The 26,740-nt window shown below is 43.2% G+C and overlaps 1 protein-coding gene across 1 annotated transcript; it reads left to right on the top strand.

Moving 5' to 3' along the window:
* Positions 1-3,213: 3,213 nt before the first annotated feature.
* LOC142427613 (large ribosomal subunit protein uL14-like) lies at positions 3,214-3,564 on the top strand. The gene has a single exon (XM_075532803.1). The coding sequence runs from the start codon at positions 3,214-3,216 to the stop codon at positions 3,562-3,564; it is 351 nt and encodes a 116-aa protein (XP_075388918.1).
* The last annotated feature ends 23,176 nt before the right edge of the window (positions 3,565-26,740 follow it).

Consider the following 26,740-nt stretch of genomic DNA (forward strand, 5'->3'; position numbering starts at 1 on the left):
ATTCCGTGTGCGGAATTCCCCCATGTTTGAATTGACACCTTTTGAAATTGTGTATGGTAAACCACTCCCCATTATCCCTAGAGCATTCAATCTGCTCTATGCAGGCCTGCTGAGATATTAGGGGCTATGCAAGCCTTGCAGAGCAGACAGGCCAATGTTTGACCTACCATTCAGGCTGTTTACCAAAATGCTATTGAGCAGGCAAATGCAGCTGCAAGTCAACATGAGCATTTGCCAGGAGATTAGGTCTGGGTTCGAAGGTTCCATAGCAAAAATCTAGAAACCAAATGGAAGGGGCCTTATCAGGTTGTTTTAACCTCCCCTACAGACTTAAAGGTGGAGGATGGGATAGCTGCCTGGATTCACCACAGCCATACCCGCCTAGCAGAGCCTCTGGAAAAGGTGTGGACGGTAACTCAGCACCCCACCAACCCCCTTTGGGTGCGCCTCAGTAGACTATCATGATCCTGTGGCCTGTGGCCCTCTGGGTGTTCCTCTCTGCGATTATCAAGGAAAATGAGACTATAACCAACATGAACCTTAGATTCACACCTGGACTCTAAAAAATGTAATCACCGGTGACATTCTGGCAACAGTAAGTAAGACACATCCAATAACTGCGATGCGGTATCTTGAAATATTTTTCTGCCTTGAACAGCTCTGGCAAGAGAGAAGGATTGGTCCTGCCCCCCGAGTGGCATGGCATGTCGGGTATAGCACACCTTTAAATAATAAACTGGTCATGAGGAAACAGGGGTTTCATGTGTGCCCTATGACATGGCCTCAGGGCACTGACAGAGCAAAGTTGTGGGGACGCAGCCTGCAGCAGGGGTCTTCCAGTAAAGCATGATGGCCCTATTGTTCTGAATGGGCTTGTGTAACCACCAATGATGGTGACTGGAAATGGAGTTCTAAAGAAGACTCTGTGTCAATGAAATTTGTGTCAAGTAATAGTGCTGATGCCAATAATACCATAAAAATCACCATCCACATCACTGGGAAACCTGGATCCGAGGAATAATGTGGGCCTTCCGAAGTAATAGCCACCCCAGTACCAAAAGTCCTACATACTGTAACATCAACGGCTGGTCCAGAAGACACGCAGAACAGGGTTTATCTCAGTTCTCCTTTGTTTGATTTAATAGTATCAACGTATAATGCTTTAAACAGTACTAACCCAAATGCTACCAAAAGTTGTTGGCTTTATTATAGTATAGAACCCCCATAATATGATGCCTTAGCTATAAACAGAATTTTGGTCCAGGAGGCTGATGCAAGTTGTGACTGGAATAGCCGTAAGAAAAAAAGTTTCACAATAGAAAATGTTCAAGGAATTGGAGCGTGTGTGGGAAAAATTCCAAAAAAATATGAGCCCTCATGTATAAACATAAATTCTCAGGTCAACCAAAGCAGTAAGTGGATAATTCCTACTAAAAGTAGTTTGTGGATATGTTCAAATTCCTACCCTTCCCCTTGCCTGTATACCAAGTTGTTACACTCCACCAATGCTACAGAATTCTGTGTAAATATAATTCTTTTCCCGCGGGTTATTTACCATTCGTGGGAAGATGGATGCTTACAATGGTCAAACCAGCACTACCAGAAGGTTAAAAGAGAACCTGTCACTTTTTTTTTTAAACATTTTATTAGGGGTTCATACAACTCTTATCACAATCCATACATATACATACATCAATTGTATAAAGCACATCCACACATTCCCTGCCCCAATCATTCTCAAAGCATGTGCTCTCCACTTAAGCCCCTTGCATCAGGTCCTCTTTTTCTGTCACTGTTTTAACTGTTGCTCTGTTACTCAGAGTTAGCGCTGCTGGAGCGGGCACAGAAATAGCTTCTCTAAGCAACCAAAATAATGGACTGACCCAGTTCTAGAGTTTAATTGATGAGGATTTAGCCAGACTAGAAGATGCAATAACGCATCTAGAAAAATCTGTAAGCTCTCTTTCTGAGATAGTCCTACAAAATTGTAGAGGGTTAGATTTAATTTTTCTACAGCAAGGAGCAGTGACCACCCCCCACCGATTGACCAGTCAAGAAAACACGTGCGAAACTGCTTGCCAACCACCACTGGACAATGCTGGCACCAGAAGTTTTCTCTAATCAATTTAAAGAACAGCAACACTGGACTGGCCCCTGGCCCTGGCCCCATAAAAGCCCAGTGAACAAAGAACTCAGGGCTGATTCCCTTTGACTGCTGGGTCCCCACTGTGTTGGGCAGTGGAGGGAGGGAAGCCCTAGCTTGAGCTAGCAAATAAACTCCTTTTGCTGCTTTTGCATCTCAACTGGTCACAATTCTTCCATGCGCCCAAGGTGAGCTCGCATTCCCTCCCCCAATCCAACACTAGGGGATGAGAATTATATTACAGTTGAGTCTCAACTACAGTTTACTCAACAGATAATAGGATAGATACGTGAGGTTTGCTTGAGTGCCTGGGAAAAGATAATTCCATCAGGAGAGAGAAAGCCAAGTTGCATGGCTATAAGACAGCGGATTGATGAATCCTATGCTGACTTTGTGTTCCAAAAGTTCTATTTCCAAATGTGTAAAGAATGTCCAGGCAGTAAGAGACTTAGTGCATAAGCTATCTTATGATTTCTCCAATAAGCATTGTAAAAATACCTTCCACAGGGAACAGGGCACTCTGCTAGATTATCTCAGGATATGCAGGAATGTAGAGACAGAGGAATACAAGGCCGACCTCATGGCAGCTGCACTGGCAAATTATATCAGACCTAGAAAAAAGTGTTTTAGTTGTGGGAAGACAGGTCATCTTCACAGAGAGTGTAGGCAGAGCAGGCTGCGGCCTATGTCAGAGCATGGGCCAGGGACATCGAGTGGGTTTAATAGAACCTGAACTCTGCCCCGCTGTAGGAAGAGAACTCATTAGCCAAGACTTCCCAGTGGGGAAATAGTGGAAGGAGCTTGATACAGACCCTGCCAAGCAAAGCATGGGAGGCAAGGTGTCTGCCTGCCAGAGCAAAGAAGAGAGAAACCTCAGGTATCACCCAGCTTCACAGCAGGAGACCAGACCTAACCAATCTTGCAAAAGCCCAGGCTCTGTTCTCCCTGCTGTTGTTTTGACTAACTAACAGATGGCTCTCAGAAGCCCTCACAGCCCTTTGCTGATTCTAGAAGCAGGAACCTCTTATTGAAAAAGTAATACACCTTGGGGATGAAAGCCAGAGTGAATCATGTCTTGTTTTCCTTCTTGTACAGGAGCCAAAAATCTATATATCATCTCCGTGCAGGGGATCAAGGGCCGGCTAAGCAGACTGCCCGCTGCCGGAGTGGGTGACATAGTGATGGCCACAGTCAAGAAAGGCAAACCCGAGCTCAGAAAGAAGGTCCATCCTGCAGTGGTAATACGGCAACGGAAATCCTACCGGAGAAAAGATGGTGTGTTCCTTTCTTTCGAAGATAATGCATGGGTCATTGTGAAAAATAAAGGCGAGATGAAAGGTTCGGCCATCACAGGACCCGTTGCAAAGGAGTGTGCGGACTTGTGGCCCCGGATTGCATCCAATGCCGGCAGCATTGCGTGATTTTGCCATGTTTGTGAAAACCTCCAACAACCCTATTAAAAATTATTCACACACACACCCCCAAAAAAAGAAGAAGTAATACAGTTTTTATCAGGAAGTTTTAACCTAAATACTCAAGAAATTCAAATTGATACTGGAGTTGATAAGAGTTGGGAGAAAAAGCCAAAAGCTGTGATTAAATTAGAAATTATTAAGAGCAGTAATTGGTGTCCACTACCAAAGAACTAATTGTGATTGTTAGCCTAAATAGAACCATTTTATATTAAGCAATCATTCTGCACCAGTCCTAAAGTGCAATCTCAGGCCTTATAACATTTTCAAAAGAAAGAAAGAAAGAAAAGGCCAACTAGCCCCTTGTTCCTAAAAACCAGCAAACGACTATCCTGTGCCAGAAAATTGTGCAACCTCAAAGTCTGCTTGCTCAGTCGCGCTGCTTAATGGCCAGTTTTGCTTCTGTACCAGCCTGCTTAGTCGCACTGTTCAACCCCAATTTCTGCTTGTATACCAGCCTGCTTGCACAGTATAGCAATCTAATGAAGCCTTATAAAAAACCAAGTCTGTAAGCGAAAGGGACCAGCCGATGGCCACATTTTGTCTAGGGCTAGCTGGTCCCTGCGCAGGTTTCTTTTGTTATCAAAACTTTTATTTCTTTCAATCTCACATCTCAGTTATTCTTATCTGGCTCATGTACAACAAAATAAGATGTTTATTAGGAAAGTCCAACCTAAATTCTCAAGGTGTTGCTGGAGTTATTGGTCAAGATTATGAAGAAGAAGTTAAGGCAGTGATTTATTCTGATATACCATGGTTTGCAGAGTGAAGACCCAAAGCCCATATGTCAGCCACTGGAGATCCCCTCTAGGGGAGGATAGGAGCCAATCAAGGTGCGATGTAGCATCGATGAAAAAAACAATTTTCCTCTAGTTCTTAAATGCTTTCTCCCCACCCCCCACTCTCATGATCTGAATTCTACCTTGCAAGTTTGGCTAGTTCAGAGGGTGTACACTGGTACAGACAGGAACTGGAAGCACAGGGAATCCAGGGTGGATGATATCGTTAAGACCAGTGGTGTGAGTGGTGATACTGGGAGGGTAGAGGGAGAGTGGTTTGAAAAGAGGAAACTGATTACCAGGATCTACATGTGACCTCCTCCCTGGGGGACAGACAATGGGAAAGTGGGTGAAGGGAGACATCAGGCAGTGCAAGATATGACAAAATAATAATTTATAAGTCATCAAGGGCTCATGAGGGAGGGGATTAAGTGGAGAGCAAATGTATTAAGAATGATGAAGGCAATGAATGCAAAGATGTGCTTTACACAATTGATGTATATATGAATTGTGATAGTTCTATGAGCCCCTAATAAAACAATTTAAAAATATTTTAAAATTATAAATTATAAAAATCTATGATCAAAATATAATGGAGAGCCAAAAACTTAAAAAAAGGGAAGATCGCTTAAGCCAATTTTTGCTTCCTTGCATTTTTAGAGTTAAAAGTTATGGCTGGCAGGAAAGAGTGCTTGAGAAATCTGACCATGGTTTAAATCAAGGGGTCTTCTGGAATGCTCTTGTGGTGAAACAATAGCGCCACCACATGGAATTAGAAATTGAAGCGAAAGGCTTTTAAACTTAGGATGGGGGGTCATTTCTTTAGTGCAGTCAGGAGGGCCTAAAACTGTCCCATTAACTTCCACTAAAGTCAGCGTGAAGGGAATGAGTGAAGTTAAGTAAGAGAGACGATAGCAAGATGGTAAAATCATACAGTGTGAGAAGCCTGAAGAGCAAAGGGCTTAATTGAGCCTGTAACCTTACCGGTGAACTTGGAGGAAAAAATGTCTGATTAGTAAGTTACTTCAGGAACGGAACAGCTGAATAAATTTATTGAGAAGTTTTTCAGTCTTTGAAAGTATGGTAATTAGTCAGTTCTCTTAATTCTCTGAGGGCTGGGAGCCAGTATTTTCATAACAATGAAGGCTATCTAACTAGTTGTTTTACTGGATCAAGACCAAGCAAGGTAACTGAGATTGCCAGCAATACTTTAAAGGCTGCATTGTTAAAACAGAAGGAGGAGAAGAGGAATCTTATGTGCAACAAATTTCATTTGGTCAATTTAACAAAAAAAGTTCTCCTTACTTAAAGTTTGAAACAAAGGTAGGGCAGAGAAACATATTTTCACTTCTGCAGAGAAAACTGATCCTAAGAAATCCCAAGATGATGGAAACCGCGTTTGGGATCCGGGTTCATCTCTCACCCAGAGAAAGGGCTGTGCATTTATGTTTCTGCAGAATAAAGCTGATGGGCTCCCCTCAGAAGGACGCAACCACGTTGGGAGAAAGATGGACATGAAGGACACGAAGGAACCCCAAAGCTTAATCATAATTCTTTTTCCAGGTCACTGACACCCTGAAGAGAGGGGCTATTTGTTTATATTTTCACAGGCCAAGGGGATAGGTGAATTTCTCTTCAACCAGCAAGGCCCAGAAGAAAGCAGTGAAGCTGGTGGGTGACCTGACCTCCCTCTCCTGTTACTGAAGTTATCCAAAATGTCAAGAAGACTTGGCAGATTCCTGAGAATGGCGATTGCTGACTGCTGAGACATTTCTTCCATTGCTGATGCTGTCTAAGAGAAACTCTGAGACTCTCATCAAAGATGAACATTATATACAATAGTGACTGGACTATTACTCCAGACTGTTGTTTTGCTGAAAGATCCAGATTTTGGACTTGTGAATTAATGTTATAATGTGATTGGAATGTAACTGATTTCTGTGTAACTCCCTACCTATATAATGTAACATTGCGTGACAAGGATTTGATTAAGAAACATTAGCAAGGGTTTAAGGGAAACATTTCATTAGATGTTGATCAGCTTAAAGAGGATATTTTCTATACATTCAAAGACAGACTCAAGGCATCTCCTGACTCTGATGTGATTAAGCAGTTGGTGAGTGGCATGGGAGGGTTGGATTCTCCATCTTGGGCTCAGTGTATCTCACATAGCTTAAGTTCCAGTCTGACTGTATTATTTACTCATCATATTTTTTTATGCTTGCAGTTTCGTGCTGCTTCTATAGGAAGCTAAGAGATATGAAGAGAGACCATGTTGCTTCCGTGACACTATTAAATCTCAAACATAATGCAGACAGGGGAAATGTGGGATACTAGCACTGTAGGGAAATAAAACTGGGACTGTTAGGTTTCTCTCTCCAGGACTAGATCCCAACCTCAGTCCTTGGCTCCACGCGAGAAATATTTCACGCTGAAGCCGGGCTCGTGATCCAAGAGAATTTAATGAAAGTTCAAAGAAGCATCAGGTTTTACGCGGCACCTATTAGGATTCCTTTGACCATGTGGCCTGGCAGAGACTGCCCCAGGTCACGCAAGGATCTCTCTCCTCCCAGGAAGACCAGACCAAAAAGCCCCTCTCCCTTCCAGTCCCTGCCTTTTCAAGGGCTCCCAGGGGAGGTGTGGTGAACGACCCCAGGTTGATCCCATTGGCAGAATTGCAGTCACCTGGCCCAGGTGGGCTGCTCCAGGTGTAACGCCCATCAGGGCCCACCAGCAGGAAAATCTAGCTTTTGTCCTTTGCAGGCCCACCTGGGCATGTGTAAATGGACTTCCCAATTCCCTAGGCTAAGCTACCTAACAGGACTTACTCCCTGACTGGTGTGGAGGGAATCTGGAAGACTAGTATTCCATGGCTGGAAAACCGCCACTCGGGTAGTTGGAGATATGGTCCAGGTACATGTTCCTGCGGTTGTCTATCATTTCCATAGTTTCTCCCTTAAAGCTGTGCTGTCTTAAAGTGAGCACATGGTTGATTCTTTCTCCCTATGGAAGCAGACATTCCTATTTGCTCGTTTTCTTCCCGCCATGATATCCAGCCTCTATCATACCTTCCTCCAACAGCAGAAGGGCATTAGGGGGCATTACCCCCAGTGCCTGGATTCAAAATGTTAGCTGTAAGCCTGAATTTTTGGCTATATTAATTGGACCATTAAGTTTTGTCTGGACAACTTAATGTATAGAAAGTAACCATATAGCCCATGTGGCTTTTGAATTTTTTATATAAAACAAAGGGGGACTTGTGGAGGGAGGTCAGCTTCTTAGACATGCTCCCTGGAGGCAGACTGCTGTCTCCCCACACCACAGGATGGGCCTGCTCCCTGCTGTTGGAGACAATGGGTTACTTCTCCCTGAAACTTACAACCATTAGCTTGGTTCCTCTAGGTGGGGTTTATACCCTATGGATAAAGGTTCCTATGGAGATCCAGAGAACAGGTCAAAGTTAAGCTGCCATCCTGACTCTAGGATCTGCCCATCTTATCACATGTATAGTCCCTATCCCTCCTTTTCCTGTTGCATGTATGCCCCTAGACCACCCCCTCCCATTACTGTATAACCTATAGTGCAACCCCTTCCTGTGACGTATGTCTTTACCTGTAATCAGGGGCTTGCATGCCTCCAAAAGTTATATAGGCCTGGGTTAGCTCTCTGGTCTCTCCCCACCTCTCTCCTTGACTCCCTCTTCTCCCTTGTTTCCCTTTCCCCCTTTCCTCTTTCCCTTCCCCCTCTTTCCACGTGGGCCACCAAGTGGGGCTGAGGTGAGCAATGTTACCATGAAATGTGTCTGACCCCTTGATTGCAATATCCCCTATGCCTCTTCTATCTCATGCTCTCGATGACTTTATGTATTTATCTCAACCGTACAATTGTGCTTAGTGAACCCACGACTAGTGGTGGGGGGCTGCCCCCCTACCTCATACTATACTCCTGGGGCCTTATTTTTTGCTAATATCTTCAGTACCCTTTGGATTTCTTCCTTCAGTACCACTGGTTCTTGATCATAAGCTACCTCTTGCTTTGTGTATTCCTTCCATCCTCTTTTGATACCTCCTGCATCATTTGAATTATTGTTTGGTGAAGAAGATTGAAAGAACTATGGACTTCAAGAAGAATTAACAAATCTGTCTCAGAAGAAGTACATCGAGAATGCTCCTGAAAAGTGAGCATGGTGAGATGTTTTCTCATGTGCTTTGGATGGGTTATCAGGAGAAACCAGTCCCTGGAAAAGCATATCATTCTTGGGAAAGTAGAAGTGCAGTGAAAAAGAGGAAGACCCTTGTGAGAGATTGAATCATTGACTGCAACAATGAGCACAAACAGAAAAACTACTGTGAGATGGAGCAGGACTTGGCAGTGTTTCATTCTGTTGTACATGGGTTCTCTGGGAGCTGGAACCTAATTGAGGGAATCTATCAACAGCAACAACATATGATCACTCATCCCTATCTCGTCAAGGCTTTCCTGTTTCTGTTCCTCCACATTTCCTAAATCTCTCCTTGGATGTGTACTGTCCTTTTGATCTTAATTAAACGGATGGTTAGTCTATCAACAGGGTGAGTTCAGTTCCAGACTGTGGGAAAATAAGACTTACAGAAATATGACCAGGACTATATTCCCTAAATCATCACAGAGGGAATTTGGAAGCTAGTATTCCACAGTAGGAAAGTCACCACTTCGGTATGTTAGAGATAAAGTCCAAGTACATTATCCTGCTTTAAATATCATTCTCACAGATTCTCCCCTAACAGCTATGCTGACTTAAAGTGAGCTTCTATCTCTATATAGAAGTAAACATTCTTGTTGTCTCCTCCCACTGCAGAACCCATCCCACCTCAGGCCTTTCCCCAGTGCAGGTATTAGGTTTCCTCACCTGTGAGCTCAGAGACTTTACTGTGGTTACCACCCACCTTGTGATGTATGTAAGTACTGAATATGCATGTATTATGGCTACCTACAAATATCCCAAGACAGTAAAGATTTACTCTCTCTTCCTCCCTTTCTCTGCGTAGACCTGGCTGCTGAGATCATGGCTGTCCCAGAGGTAAGCTTGCTACCATAACATGTGTTTGAGTCCTTTATTTTATTTTCTCTCTCCTATCTTCTAGGACTTTACTATGCTCTTTGTATATCATAGCCATACAATTTCAACTACAAAACCAGTGATTGTCACAGGCTTGTTTACACAAAGATTGGACTTGAAAGGTGACTAAAGACCCTTGTGTTGAGGGTCTCTTTGGTGATTTGACTTTTGACCCACATTTTCCTCCTACTCTATCTATGATCTTCTAATGGGATTCCTTGGTAGTGGTAGTTGGGCACATCTGGTTCTGATAAATCACTAACATTAGGTTAACAATTCAATGGAAAGTAGCTTGCATAACTGAGGGGACCTTTTGGACTCTACTTGCATGCTATCAGGGGTAGAGCTACATTGATAGATAAGAGGCCCTGTTTGTGTAGTGCTTACGAGTTGGGCTGCTAACTGTACGACTAGCACCATTCACGCCACAGGAAAAGATGGAGCTTTTTACTTCAGCAAAGATTTAGTCTTGGAAACTCACAGGGGGACTGTACCCTGTCCTACAGCATCACTGAGTTCACATTGACTTGACTGTAGTGGGTTGGTTTTTTGTTTGCTTGTCTTTATTTATTTATTTATTTATACAACTCATGATTTATCCATCGGGGGAAAAAATCTTAGTCTTATGGTCTTCATCTGGGCTGGGCTGGTATGTTTTCTTGATATCCAATTACTCTTTGATAAAAGCTCCTCCTTACACATTGAGTGTCCCTGCATTTGTTTCTCTAGCCTACCCAGTGTAACAGGGTAGGTATTTTAAGAGAAGTCCCCTTTTAGTTGCAAAATCTAGCCTCTGTTTCCCAAGATCTAAGGATAAGGTGGCTCCACCAGAACTGGGAACATAAATCAGTAAATATTTGTTGATAAATGACACAGAGTTTTCTGTATCGTCTGTGGAACTATCTGACCATATTGGAAAATGTAATAAAGTGTTGCAATTATCATATCTCCATTTTCAAAAGCAACTTTGGAATCTGACTAGAACTTTCATAAAGGAATTTTCTAATGTATCAGACATAAAAGAAGCATAATGCTTATGATTGCAAATCCATAGGGAAACACTTTACTTTGAGCTGTCCCATCAGCATTTGTTCTGAGAGACCCACCCGCCAAGAGTTACTAGGAGGAAGTAAATTTAAATTTCACACCTCTCAATTTGGAAGAGTCTCTATGAACATTGTGCCCATGCACTTGAAACCATTAGATTGATAGAACCTCTGGTGAGTGATAAATTAGCAGAGTGTAGAAATCATGATAAGCATCATTGAACTGAACTATCATGTTTAACTGCCTCAATAGCATTCAAGCAAAATAAAACAAGATCAAAATACAAACTCCAACTCTAAGAATAGTCAAGCTTAACAACCAACACCCACCCCCTCCCATCACTTTTTAGGGTTCCTATCCTGCTTAAGTTTCATTTTTAAATTTTGTTACGCAGACATAATTTACCTAGACCATATGATGCCAGATACTTCTCTTTTCCTAAAGGCAGTCATATGTGTCCCTACTTTGAGCCGCAGAGTGGTCCTTCGCCTCAAAGGTCATTAGTTTCGGTTCTTGCTTCAGCCCCATTAACACTGTGGCAGGGTTGGATGGCTGGATGGTTCCCGGTAGTTAGGAGGATGCCCCATCCGGGGAGTCTGATCACAAACCCACACAAGTACATTGTACGTCATTTTATGTCCCCCACGAACGCTCTCGGTGGTGGGGAAAGTACCATTTCTGCCCACAGGTGCCTCAGCCATCATTACCTGAGCCTTTGTAGCTGCAGCCTTAGCCAGGGCTGAGGGCCCATTGTTACCTGACCTCCCTCTCCCTTCCTCCTTCCCGCGCTGCCCAGGTCCCGCCCCAAGCTCCGCCCCCTGCCCAAACAGCACCGCCACCTCAAAGATGCCACCTCAAAGATGCCACCTCAAAGATGCCACCTCAAAGATGAAAAGAAGACAGACACCCTAACCCCGCCGGCTCCTCCCACCCCGGGTCGCTCTGAGAGGGGGCGGAAGTGGTGGTGTCCTAGCCGGAACTGTGGCTCATTGAGTGAGTCCTACTTACTGTGCATTGTAAGTGGGTGCAGAGAAGCGCCCACAACCTGAGCACCATGTAGCCAGTGCTCCCAAGTGAGGGACGCTCTTCTCCAGGGACTTGTTTGTGGCCAGCGGCCACTTTGGAGCACCCAGCACCCCTGCTTGGGTGCAAGCCCCCTTTCTCTCCTCCTCCTCTTCTCCCATGCGTCGCCCTTCTCGTGGTGAAAGGTTTGTGGGTGCTCCAGGAGGTTGATCCCATCCCCCAGCTTTGGATTGATTTGGGCTCATGGTAGGAATCCCTGTTGGAGAAGGGGTAAACCCAGGCTGGGTGTTCTTGTCTTCGGGGTTTCCAGGTTAGTTTTTTTGTGAGTTTCTGCTAAGCCCCCTCCATTGTTTCCTTTCCGCACAGCGGTGCCTTCTCCCGGAGACTCCTTGTACCTCGTCAGCTCAAAGGTGAGCCCCCGAGTCTGTTGTTTCTCTCACTACGAAGAAGAGAACGCTTCTCAGGAAGCGAGTGGCTGCAGCTGGTGCACAAATGTTAGGGCTTCCTCCGGAGATTTGCTAAGTCTTGTCAGCTGTGTGCCGGGAGCCAGGCAGGGTGAGAACCCCAGGTCCAGGTCTAGAACCTCCCTGGCTCTTTGCGTCATCTGGTGTGTGGCCTGACAGCTGGAAAGTCAAAGAAGAGACAGGCCCAGCTTTAAAAAGATGAGGTTCAACCTTGAACTCAGCCAAAGGGATGTCCAGTTTTTCTTTGGGAAAGCTTACAGGTCTCTGTGGAAGGGCGAGACCCCCTTCTAGGGTCTGTTGGAAGCATTTACTAAGGATATCATAGATGTTTCTTCTTTACAAAGCTAACTCTGCCCATCTTCCTGCCCAATAAAGAGATGTCAGCCCATAGAAGCCAGCATCCAGCCCATTGGAGTTATCCACATCAACCAGAAAGATGTGGGGGAACCCTCCTGTCTAAGCATTAGAGACATCCCACAGAGTTAAATACCTGAATTGATACTTTGCTCACTTGGACTGGGCACCTTCTACCCTCCTGCTGCTCTGACTTATCTTGCCTCTCACCACCCCCACCCCTCTCTACCCCTAAGTCTGGCTCTCCCTCCCACTTACACTCTTTCTGCTGGTTCTGCAGCAGACATTAGAGCTGTGTAACCCCTTCCTCGAAAAAATTCTGCTTTAGTTCGTGGGTCTTTATTAAACCTGATGTTCTCTTCCTTTATGAAATAGCAGGTCTAATGGACTTTACACTTTTAAATTTACCCTATATACTTGAGTATCAGCCGACCTGCAAATAAACTTAGGCACCTAATTTTTCCACAAAAACTGGGCAAACTTCTTGACTCCAGTATAACCCTAGGCTAGGAAATGCAACAGTTATGATAAATTCAAAAATAAAAATAGATACCAATGAAATCAATTGAGGCATCAGCAGGTTAGATGTTTATGAATATTTCAAAGAAAAATAGTAAACTAGCTCTAAGTGGAAAAGAGGGTGAACAAAAACCATATGTTATGAGTAATAACTGTACACGCTGAGTTACTGCATGCACTACAGTACTGCATGTACATAAGACAGCTTGTAAAGCTTGAGGCCTAAGGCAGACGGATGATCTTCCAGAATAAGATGACATGACTGTTTTCATACAGCAGCCTGTGTTAGGGCTCATAATAAACACACACTGCGTATGCCCTGTGTTACTGCATGTGCTGTGCTACTGCATACACAGCGTCGCCCCGTAGGCATGGGAAGTGCTAATGCACCATATGCAGTAACACAGTGCGTATACAATGCAGCGTGTATATTATGAGCCCTAACACAGGCTGCTCTATGCGGGCATAGTCAACACTGGGTCCAGATAGCGGTTAATAAGAAAGTGAAAAATAAAATAAGTACTGTAAATAATCATAGTGTATATCCAAGACCAGAGAGCTTCTAGTACTTGTAGTCAGCAATGCTTGAATGGAGCAAAGGGGCGTGACAAAGCACGGGTAAGACTGTAAAGGCTACATCGTTGGTCAAGCCCTGGAGAAGAGTGGGAGAAGAAGAGCGGCCGTATCCAGCATTCATATGACAAGGATGCAGTGCGCCTCTGGTACCAGCACACAGAAGTGGGCAGGTTCATGCCCAGTATGGCAAAGAAAACACAGGCTTCTGGCATGCAGGAGAAAAGAACTGTGATATTCGCAGTCATGGACCACCCACAGAGGCTGTAGGCACTCTCAGATGAGCAGGAGAAATCAGGTTGCACCAGAGAATAGATAAGTGGGACCCTCACTTCAGTATAAGCCGGTGGGGGGGGGGGTTGTCAGCATCAAAAATGTGCTGAGAAACTCGGCTTATACACTAGTATATACTCGCGTGGCTAATTCTCTGCTTTAGATGAAGGGCCAGCTCTAACCTTTCTTAATCTTACTATCCTTAACCCCTTTCACCTATTTTCCTTTGATATCCTGTTCCCTACAAACCTAAACTCCCTCAATAAATCTAAAATTAAAGGTCTTTGTCTCTTGTCTCCCTAAGACCTAATACATGATGGCCGGTACAAAGAGTCTGTCTATGTTAGACTGGAGTGGCACTTTCCTTTCCCTAGCCACTAAAGTCCCCAGCGCCTTTCTGGACCTCTTCGAGCGAGCCTAGCAAAGAGATCTCCACTTCATTGGCTAAAGACCCTCTGACAATGCATCGGTGAGGGTGAATGTTAAATCCAAAGCTCCCTACTCCATGGTCATCTGTTCATTTTCCCATGGCCATTCTGAAAATGTCCACATACAAGTAATCTTGCTAAGTCAGATGGCCTTTTCACCCCAGGGGCTTAGGTGGTAATTATTCAGTGGAAGGATGCTCTCCTGTTTTGCTACCTCATTTAAGAGAGCTCAAATTTTCTCTCAGCCTTTTAAAATGGGTTGTAAGAATTCCAAGTATGTTAGTCCAGGTAGGCTCGAGAAACAAATCCATAGAAATTCATACGTGTATAAGAGAGAGATTTATATAAAGGGTAATTGTACATTAAGAAAGCATCCCACCAAATCCAGTCCAATCCCCTAAGTCTGATATTAGCCCATATGTCCAATACACATGCAGTGACGCTGAATGCAGGATGATCACAAGCCAGTGCATAGAGAGTCATTGGATCCAGTGGTGGGGTACGCATCTCAGCATTGGCAGGGGTTTACATGTGGCTTTTCCAGTTCTCAGGGAATGGGGTCTATCAGCGTAGTGCCATGTTTCTGGTCAGTAGAGTGTCTCCAAGGGAGTGAGTTGAAAGAGAGAGAAAGAGAGAGTCTGTCTCCTGCCTCCAAAGAGGGAATTCAGGAATCATGGTTGACCAACTGGACTCCACCTCTTCACTTTTACTTGACAAATTGACAAATGATTATATAACTACCACAGTAAGCAATGGGCATAACACACCTCTAGTTTGTTTACTGGCAAGCCTCAATTATCTGGGTCTTAAATCAGTTATTCAAAGGGGAAATAATATTTTCCTATGTAGTAATGTGTGGCCGCAGCACAAATTGGACAATAACTCAGGATGGCCACCAGGTATTATATTTGATTTAAAATTATTCAAGTTCTCAATAATTTCTTTTTAATCTACAAAATATATTCTCATTTTCCATATATCCAAGTTTTCTCTCTCCATGCTCAACCTCATTTATGTCCGAATTGTTCCACTATGAAAATCCTACTGGTTCAGGAAAGTGTTCCTCTCTCAGACTAAGAATCAGTCATTGATCCTTCTGATCTCGCTTTGCCGCCAATTTCAGTGCCTATTGTCTCTGAGAAAACTGCTTCTGTGCCTTCTTTCTCCCCCACCCCTTGCAAACCCCTTCATGTCCCTCCAACCACCCGTGGATACTGCTGCATTCTCCCAGTTGCCAGAGTGTAAACCTATATCTCCTGCTAGAGTGTCCCATTCTTCTTCAGCCTTGCTCTTCACCACCACTCCCACTCCTGCCTTGTCTCAACCTGGTCCCACCAACTCCAAGCCTACCTCTCCCCTATTACATCATATAATTTCTACCCAAACTTCTCCCTTGCCCATACCATGATTGTCTACTACACTACCCTATTACTACCCGACCCTATTACATCATATAATTTCTACCCAATCTTCTCCCTTGCCCATACCATGATTGTCTATTCCTCCCACCTCTCCTCTGTCACCAGTTTCCTCCCACGGTTGCCATGTTCTAAGACATCTTATACCTGTCCCCTTCTGCCAGCACCATCTTCTCCTCCCAGCCTTTTGTGTTCAGCTCTCTCCACCACAAAGACAGCTCCATGAAACCCAAAGGATCCATTCCTAAATCCTGCCACCCTCATCCCCCTCTTTGAAGTCGCAGGAGCAGAAAGGCTAGTAAAAGTTCATATCCCTTTCTTGTTAAATTATATATCAGTCTTAGGGAAATGTCTTGGATGTTATACATCAGAGCCAGACACTTATATTAAAGAATTTAAATAACTCACTCAGACATATGTTACCTGTCATGTCGTCCATAGGATGTTAACAATTACCTTGACTTCTGAAGAAAGGGAGATAGTCTGGACAGCTGCATAAAGAGGAGTGATGAAGGGCATGCCCAGAACTGGGATAAGCCCGTGGACTTCAAGGCAGTCCCCAGAAGAACCCTAATTGGAATTATCAGACGATCATGAGGACTGTATTCTTCAAGATTATTTTATTTGTATCTCATTGAGGGCTTGCCAAAAACCTCAACTAAGGCAGTCAGTTATGACAAAGTTAAGGAAATCTTTCAGGAACCAAAAGAAAATTCTGCCACATTTCTCTCACATCTTTCAGGAGGTTTAAATGTACCAAAGTAGACCCTACTACACTGGAAGGGATGATTGTATTTCACTCAAATTTCATCTCACTATCAGCTCCAGATATTAAAAGACCATTTAAAAGGTTAGACTATGGACCCCAGACTTCACAGCAAGATCTCAGTGCAGCCTTCAAAGTTTTCAACAATAGGGAGGATCAGGAAAAGTTATATAAGTTAGAAAGAGATAAGGTTAAATGTCAAATGTTAGCCAGTGCCCTCCAGGCCAGAGTGGGTGTGTCTAAACTAGTTATTGGGCCACACATGAGTGTGCCATGATGACCCTGCTTCAAATGCTCCCAATCGGGGCAGTGGGCAAATAAATGTATGCCCTAATCTGTGACCTCCAAGAAAGCCATACTATGAACAGAAAGGTCCCTGAGGAAATGACTGCCCCACTCTCAGAGTGGGAGGGATAGTTTATCCCATTAGACCTCCAGAGCAACTTGCTCAAGATGCCTCCGTGTTAGAGCTGCTTGGCTTGGCCATGAAGAATCGATACCCAGGGTGTAAGACCCCTTTGAAGATCACCCAACTCAAGAGAGCCTTTCTTTCCTTTTAGACGTAGGGGTCACTTACTCTTACCCGAACAGGCAGGTAAACATAATTAGCATGCACCACTATTGTGGGAGTCTTTGGTACAACTCCACAACCACTTATCACACAACCACTTTTATGTAGTCTGTATAATGTTCAATTTACACATCAATTTCTAGTCCTCCAAAATTGTCCTATTTCTTTACTGGGAAAAGATATTCTTGCTAAAATTCAGAGCAGTGGTAAGTTTGCTTTTACCAGAGGCCCCACCAGTCCCAGACCTATTGCTTCTCTTATAAGCAGTGCCAGACACTTGCCTGTCTTCACTTCCTCCCTAAATGACTCTAGTGTCACCACACCCCCAGCTGGGTCTTTCCCTTTACCACCTGATCTAGTTTACTCACAAGTATTGGATGTCACTCATCCTTCAGTTGCTAGGCATCATCAGCCTGTTTACATCAAGTTAAAAGACCCTTCAAAATTTCCTAATGTGCCCCATTATCTAGTATCCTCCGACACTTACAAGGCCTCAAAACTATAATCTCAAAACTACTTACAGCAGGCCTGTTAAGGCCAACGCACTCTCTTTACCACATGCCTATCCTGCCAGTTATTAAACCCAATGGAAGTTACAGATTTATCCAAGACCTTAGGGCCATTAATGCTGCTGCCCTGTTTATTCATTCCTTGGTGCCCAACCCTTAACACTCTGTTCTCTACCATTCCGCACAATACTAAACATACACGGTTGCCTCCATGACTATCCCTCTGATGAATGGTCCAAAGACCTCTTCACCTTTACCTGGGCAGCTCATTCATACATTCTCAACAACTCTGTTGGGGCGTTTTGCTCCAGGGTTATTTAAATAGGAGTCACTTTTTTAGTCAAACCCTGACGATTGACTTCCTGTCCCTAGACCTTTTCCTCAGCTTCATCCTCCACTATGTAGGTGACAGGCATCAGAAGATTCATAACATACAACTTTCCTCTAATTCTTTAATGCACCCCCCTGTCAATGACCCCAATTCTACCTTACAAATCTAGCCAGAGCATCTGTATACAGGTACAGATAAGAGCTGGAAACACTATTGAGAATAGTCATACCAGGAGGGGGAAGGGAAGGGGAAGGTGACGGGAGATACGGGAACTGATCACAATGATCTACCTATAATTTACTCCCAAGGTGATGGACAACAGAAAAGTGGGTGAAGGAAGACATCAGTTAGTGTAAGCTATGAAATAATAATAATTTATATATTATCAAAGGTTCATGAGGGAGGGGAAAAGGGAGAAACTGATACCAAGGGCTCATGTAGAAAAAATGTTTTGAAAATGATGGCAACAAATGTAGAAATAAGCTTGACACGCTGGATGGATGGATGGATTGTGGTAAGAGTTGTACGAGCCCCCAATAATATGATTTTAAAAAGTCATAACAAACAACACGTTGTTGATATCCTTCCATTTCAGATTCCCCAAATCATACCAATGGTCTTTTAAACTTCCTGGCAGATAAGGAGTACGGAGTGTCTCCCACCAAGGTACAGCTTTCTCTCACCACTGCAATGTATCTGGAAGTCCGACTCAGAAAGAATTCCATAGATAATACAGTTGATAGAAAACAGCTTCTTCCTCATCTCCCAACTCCCTCTACTGAAATGCTCTCCTTTCTAGGCTTGATTCACAGCTAAGGCTGTGGATTCCCAGTTTTAGTGGGTTAGCCAAACCTCTCTATGAAGCAGCTAAGGGACAAGCCCTGAATCTTTAGAACCAACAACATTCATTGATAAACCATACAAAGCACTTAAATGTGCCTAGCTATCAGCTCCTGCACTTTTCCCTCCTGGTTTAACCCCTTCATTCTATATGTTCATGAAACTGGTGGCTGTGGGAGTCCAATGCCAGGAAATAGGATCTACTTTTGCTCTAGCAGCCTATTTACCTATACAGTTAGATCCAGAAGTACAGGGGTGGCCTCCAAGCTTATGGGGCATGGCAGAAGCTGCTCTCCTAGCCCAAGAAAGCTCAAAAATTACTTTTGGCCAGAACATGCATATTAAATCCTCTCATCATTTATGTGACCTGCTCTCCCACCATGCTATATCAGCCCTGACACGCTATCCTCTACAACTCTTTCATCTTAACTTTTTTTTTTTAATTGAAAGAATTCTATTGGGGGCTCTTACAACTTTTATTACAATCCATACATCAATTAGATTAGGCATATTTGTACATATGTTGACTTCATTCTTTTTTAAACATTTACTTCTTATTGAGCCCTTGGTATCAGCTCCTCTTGTTTTACATCCCTCTCGCCACCCTTGTGGCCCCTTGATAGATTATAAATTGTTATTATTTTCATATCTCACACCCATCGTTGTCTTCCTTCCCCAATGGTTTCTGCTGTTATTCTTCCTGGAGGGGTATGTGTGCTTATGTGCCAGTCATCACGATTGGTCCTTCCATCCTTCCCTCCTCTCCCCACCTTCCCCCTACCCTTTTGGTATTGCTATTCTCATCCCATGTGTCATGAACTTTATCTCTTATCAATACCTGTGTACCTGCCCCAGTCCAGTGCAGAGTGAGAAACAGCAGTAGGGTCATGACAGTGGGGAGTGAGGAAGCCTTGAGGAAGCCTTAAGGAACCAGAACAATATTGTGTGATCCATTGGTGCTCTACTGCACCCTGGTTGACTCATGCCTTCCCTGTGGCCCCTCTGGGACTGGGATGTTCCATTGTTTACAGATAGCCTAAGGGTCTCTGCTCCAACCTCCTTCATTCTCAACAATGTGTTTTTGTTTCTTTGTTATGAATCTTCTGATACCTGTTACAGTCCTGATGACACCTCATGATAACCCTGGCTGGTGTACTTCTCCCATGTGGGTTTGCTTCTTCACTGTTGCATGATTGCTTGCTTAACATCAAGTCTTTAAGAGACCCCAGACGCTGTATCTTTTAATAGCTGGGAACCATCTTTCTACACCACATTTGCTTGTGCAGCCATTCAGCCTTCAACAATTTTGCGTGTGTGTGTGTGTGTGTGTGTGTGTGTGTGTGTTTGTGGGGTGACCATCACCAAATGCCAGTTTGTTAAAACAAAGTATTTTTGTGTTAGGGTGTGTGTGAGCTGAGCCCCAAGGTCTGTCCACAGTGTATTGCCTTATAAATGTGTGCATAGGCCAATCCCTCTATTTTTATGGATTAATGTATTTACTTAAGTATACACCTCTGCCTATACCTCTATCGATAGCTTTGCTTTCCAGAGCCTTCCTCTGTTTCCTTTTGTCTTCCTCCTGCCCCACCATCACATTCCCCCTTCTTCCACCTCTTAGTACTTCCTCTCAGATTGCTGTTGCTCCAACATCCATAGAATCTCTATGTTGTTGTTGATTTTAATTCTATAGTTGTTCCCCTGTCTGTGGCATTGTTTGCTCACCAAACCCTCTGTCTTTCTTCTTGAGGACTTCTCTGCTAATGTTGGGCTTCTGCCCTCTCCATATAAAATTTGTGGCCAGTTCTTTGAATAAGATTATTGGTATTTTAATCAGGATAGCATTAAACTTATAAAGTGCTTTGGGTAAGATTGACATCTTCCGTGTGTTGAATTTTCCAGTCCACAAACATGGGATATTCTTCCATTTGTGGAGGTCATTCTTGGTTTCTTGTAGTAGGGTCGTGTAGTTTTCCTTGTATGTCTTCAGATTTTTTTTGGTTAAACATATTCCTAGATATTTCAATGTGCTCTTGACTATTGTGAAGGGTACTGCCTTCTTGATCTTCTCTTCCATGGTCCTGTCGAATGTATATAGCAAACCAATAGACTTCTGTTTGTTGACCTCATATCCTGTCACTCTTCCATATTCTGCTATTGCTGTCAGTTATTTTGGGATTTAAAATGTACACAATCAGGTTGTCTGCAAAAAGAGATAGTTTCACCTCTTCCTGTCTCACTTGGACACCTTTAATGTCCTTCCACTGTCTCACGTTGTTTGCTAAAGCCTCCTGTACGATATTGAATACAATTAGGGAGAAAGGGCATCCTTGTCTGGTCTCCTTTTTCATTGGGATCATTTTCCTCTCTACTTCATAGGCTATAATGTGGCTGTTGTATTTTCATAGGTAGTTTGCATTATCTTGAGGAATCTTCCTTCTGTTCCTATATCTTCATGAGTGTCTTAATTAGGAAGGGGTGTTGAATGTTGTCAAATGCTTTTTCTGCATCTATCAATATTATTATGTGGCTCTTATACTTTTTCTTATCAACATGGGGTATAATATAGATGGATCTTTGAATGATAAATCATTCCTGCATCCCTGGGATGTTTCCTACCTGATAATGGTGAATGATGTTTTATATACTTGTGTATTCTCTTGGCCTATAAATATCTTGTTAAGGATTTTTGCATCTGTGTTCATTACAGATATCACGTCAGAGGAAACCAGCCTCTCTCTAACAACTGAAGGGTTCATAGGTTCAGTTGCACGGTGATAATATATAAACATATAGTAACGTCGTAGAAGATAGGAGAAATAGGAGTGTGAGTAAAATACAGGAGTCAGATACATTTCCTGATAGCATGCTCACCTTAGCCTCTCTTGGTTGCCCATGTGGAGGTGAGAGAAGACAGAGCAATTGTTTACTGTCTCGAGATATTACTAAGTAGTAATATATTATACTTATTTTATTTCCAAATAAAAGTCCTATGGTTTCTTTAGTTAGCAGTCCCAACATTGTGGTTTTAATAATTTCTGGCGGGATGTCTTGAACAAGCTGGAATTCCTCTTGGCTGTTTAAATCTATCGAAAATCTTCACCCAGCAGTGTGATTGTCTGATAAAGCTGGCTGGACTCTGGTGCATTTCTTGCTTGGCTTATTAGCAACAGATTCCCTCAGGCTCTCTTGGGTGGGACTTGGAGCATGCCCCCTTAGAGGGTTCCAGATTGGGAAGTGCTTACCAACTGGATTCCTTCACTGTTGGCTCTTGAGTGACATTGATTTATTCAATGATCTCCCCTTTTGCAATGGGGCATAGTCCAGGTTCTCTGGAACCCACCTCTTTTCCCGGTACCTGTCTGCTGTGTGTTGCCCTGTTTCTTCATGAAAATTGCAGGCATTATCTTTTAAAATTTACCTCTTCCCCACCTATAAAGCACTTCCCCTTATGCCTGTTGTAATTTCCCAAGGGAGCTGCCATAGATCACTTCTGCATTCATCTGTTCCTACGTTCCTGCATATTCTGAAATAATCAGAGTGAGCTCTGTTCCTTGAATGGATGGATCACAGATTGACATGATGGGTTCAAATTTTAAAATTCTAATATAAGAATGAGATTATCAGCAGCCCCTGCGTCAGCCACATTTTTGCAAACCGCATCCTGCAATCTGGAGATAAAGTCTAGATAAGGCTCATCATTTTTTTGATTCACTGCAGTGTAATTGGGCCATCTGCCTCCTAATAGTGCTGTTTTCTCCCTGTCCCTTGGGCAAACCTAGTGTACCTGTGAGAATGCCTGTCCAGAAAACTAGTTGTGACTCAACTGTGATATAATTGTTATCCCCTAGCAACTGATGAATTCCAATATCTATTCCATCCTCAGTATTTTTGAGATCTTGTGCATGCACTGCTTCATTCCACAATATCTGATACCATAAGAATTATGCAGTAGAGATGCATGCTTTTTGTCAAAGCTCTCCAGTCAACAGGGATCCTGTGTTCAGACTGACAAAGACTTTAATCATGCTAACTACAGAAGAGGAGCTGGGCCACAACTAGAAACCACTTTCTTGAAATCTTGATGATGTTGTTCTTGAACTGTGATGATGTTCTTGAACTCTCTGTGGGTGTTGTGAGTCAGGCTGTGTGTTAATGATGCGAAAAGGAAAAGCCATACATGGGTATGCTCTGTACTTCCCTGTGAACGTTTCTTAGGTTAATAGCTACCATGTCCCTGCTCTCCATATCAAAGGCTCCTGACTCTGGAAAACAAGATTTAAATTTCTTTACCACTTGAAGAAATGCCTTTATTTTTTAATTTGTTGGCACTACATTTTGTTTATTTAAGAGGTGGCTAAGAGTGATATGGCACTCTGTATCTTTGCTCGTCACCTGACCCATATCTCAGTCATTCTAAAAATACTGAAATTTCTCGGATTTAACCTCTCTGTCTGAAGAGGTTGTACAATTGTTACACAGGGTATAACTCAAAAGAATTATTTTCCTACATCTCCATGTTAGGCATCATTGGTCAGAAGAAACCAGCCTCTAACAACCAAAGGGTCCATTGGCACAATTGTACAGTGATAATATGTAAAGGTTATAGTAAAGTTATAGACGATAAGAGAGAGAGTAAAATAAAGGGGTCAGACACATTTTATAGTAGCATGCTCACCTCATCCCCTCTTGGTGGTTTATGTGGCGGTAGGAGAAGAGAGAGTGAGTCTTTATAGTTTTGGGATATTTATAGGTATCCTTAAAACATGCACATTCAGTAGTTACATAATTCACAATGTGGGTGGTAACCACATTAAGGTACCTGAGCTCACAGGTGAGGAAACAATTCCTGCATTGGAGGAAGGTATGAGGGTTATGGGTTACTTGATGGGAGGAGTAACAAAAGAATGTCCATTTGTATAGGGAGATAGGATCAACCATGTGCTCACTTTAAGGCAGCATAGCTTTTAGGGGAGCATCTGTGGGAATGATATTGAAAGTAGGATAATGTACTCGGACTTTATCTCTAATGTACCAAAGTGGTATCTTTCCTATCGTGGAATACTAGCTTTCCAAATTCCCTCTGTTATAAGTTAGGGATTATAGTCCTAGTCATATTTCCCTCAGTGTTAGTTTCCCTAGTCCTGTGGGATTATTACCCTATTTGGGTATCAAAGTTAGACTGCCTTCGTAGAATGAGTTTGGAAGTTTTCAAGTTTGCCATCCTTTTCTATCCTCTGGAATAATTTGTTGATGATCGGTGAGAGCCCTTCACTGAATGCTTGATAGAATTCCCTTGTGAAGCTCTCTGGTCGGGGGGCCTCTTTTGTTGGTAGATTCTTGATAACCAGATCTATTTCTTTTGTTATGGGAAAGTTTCTTGAGGTTCTTGAACTCTATTTGGGATAATCTAGGGAAGGATCGTTTTTCCACCTATTTGTCCATGTCATTCACATTTTTTAATTCATTAAGATACAGTCTTTCATAATACTTTGTGATTATTCTTTTAATCTCATTGGGGTCTGTTGTGATTTCCCCTATTTCATCCCTCAGCAGGTCTTCTCTAAGCAGCTTGTAAGGATGATCAGCAACATCTTTTGAGGAAGATCAGAGCAGGTGTTCTCACAGAATCTTGCAAGGAACATCAGCGACATCTTGCATGGACAATCAGTGCAGATCTTCTATCAGCACCTTGCAGGGAAGATCAGTGGTGTTTTGAAGGAAGGGTAGGTCTGATTGATTCTATCTCACAAGAAATATCCTATAACTTGTGGGTGATGGAGTGGTGCTGGGAAAGTTTTTCAGAGAGACCGTGTTAATTCGCTTTGCACGACATCACACGCAGCTGCTGTTTCTAAGTCTGTATTATCAGCATGTTGTGCCTACCATTAAATTTTGCTATGTTTTGCCGCACCAATTGAGTTTGTGTGTCTGCCTGTGGATTAGGAACTCCCTGGTTGTGACTCATCTGTCTTTTTCAATTTCATAACTTACACTCACACTCACAGACACACACACATCATCATTTATGCAAGCCCAAAAAGATCATCTGCCAGTATCGTTAAAATACATTCTTCAATATAATTTCCTGATTTTTAAATTCATAATAAAAAACTACACATTTAAGAAATGAAATCAGCACACATAACTATACCACAGTAGGAGGAGGTAAGTTGTTAGCCAGAGAGGAGCCAGAGCTGGTTGACACCATGTAGAGGTCCTGTGAGCAGGGAGAGTTCAACAAACATACATAAATAGGCACATAAGAAGGTACCACAGGGTTTGCTTGATCTAGACCACGGTTCGACTGACCCCCGAGGTGTTTAGTAAAACCCACCCTTCACAAACAGGCGTGTATGATGTGCAAACACACATACACATACATACACACACACACACACTCAGGGGTCCTCAATAACTATGCCTCTGTACAGGTGCGGTGGGCTACATATGCCAGGATCTTGATGTACATTTATGAAATACAGATAAAAGTCCTATTTTTCCTGCAAATCTTTTGAAACAGTCATAAGAATAGAAAAAATAGAAGTGAACCCAACCCATATCTATCCAAAACTTTGCCAGAGAGGAGGAGGGAAAATTATTTGACCTACCTGTGGGCCTGCTGAGGCCAGTTCTGGGCTCACACCCACTGGGAGCAGAGGTGCATGTGCATATCGGAACAACTCCAACAGGTTGTCCTCAGCATCTGGCAAGGATGATCAGCAGTCACTTAAAAGGTAGATCAGAGCACGTGTTCTATCTTGCCAAGCAGATCTGCAACATCTTGCGAGGATAATCAGAGCAGGTCTTCTATCAGCATCTTCCAAGGAAAATCAGCAACATCTTGGAAGGAAGAGAAGACCAGGTCTTCTCACAGCATCTTGCAAGGAAGTTCAGCGACTTCTTGGCAAGCTAGAGAAGAGTAGGTCTTCAATCACCATCTTGCAAGGCACATTGGAAACATCTTGCAAGAAGATCTTCTCTCAGCCCCTTTTAAGGAAACCAGGGATATCTTGCAAGGAAGATCAGAGCAGGTCTTCTGCCTTCATCTTCCAAAGAATATCACCGACATTTTCCAAGGCAGATAAGAGCAGGTCTTCTTCCAGCACCCTTTAAGGAAGATCTGGGATATCTTGCAAGGAAGATCAGAGCAGGTCTTCTGTCACCATATTGCAAGACAGATCAGAAGCATCTTGCAAAGAAGATCAGACCAGGTCTTCTCTCAGCACCTTTTAAGGAAGACCAGGGATCTCTTGCACGGAAGATCAAAACAGGTCTTGTATTAGCATCTAGCAAGGAAGTTCAACAAAATCTTGCATGGAAAATCAGAGCAGGTCTTCTATAAGCATGTTGCAAGGCAGAAAAGGAAGCATCTTGCAAGGAAGATCAGGGCAGGTCTTCTCTCAGCATCTTGCAGGGAAGATCAGTGGCATTTTCAAGGAAGGGCAGATCCGATTGATCCCATCTCACAAGGAAGATCCTATCACTCGTGGCTTAGGGAGTGGTGCTGGCAACATTTTTCAGAGAGTACTGTGTTAAGTTGCTTTGCATGTCATCTCATGCAGCCGCTGTTTCTAGGTCTGTATTATCAGCATGTTTTGCCTACCATCAGATTTTACTATGTTTTGTCGCACTACCTGAGTTTGTGTGTCTGCCTGTGGGTTAGGCACTGCCTGGTCGTGACTCATCTGTCTTTTCCTTGTTCACACCATACACTCACACACAAACACACACACTCACACAGTTACCATTTATGTAAGCCCAGCAAGATCATCTGCCAGTATTTTAAAATTACATTGTTCAATATATAAATCTGATTTTAAAGTTCATATTTTTAAAAGTGACACATTTGAGAAATTAAACCATCACCCAGAACTATTCCACAGTATGAGGAGGTAAAGTTGTTAGCCAGAGAGGAGGCACTGCTGATTGACAGCATACAGAGCTACAAGCAGGGTGAGTTTGACAAATATACATAAATAGTCACATGAGAAAACACCAGTGTTTGCCTGATCTAGACCACTGGTCGACTGACCTTAAGGTGTTTGGTAAAACCCACCCTACTGTGGGCCTGTTGAGGCGAGACCTGGGCTCATACCTGCTGTGAGTGGAGGTGCATGCGCACATTGGAACAT

This window comes from Tenrec ecaudatus, chromosome 15 (assembly GCF_050624435.1).
Source record: "Tenrec ecaudatus isolate mTenEca1 chromosome 15, mTenEca1.hap1, whole genome shotgun sequence".
Taxonomy (NCBI): Eukaryota; Metazoa; Chordata; class Mammalia; order Afrosoricida; family Tenrecidae; genus Tenrec; species Tenrec ecaudatus.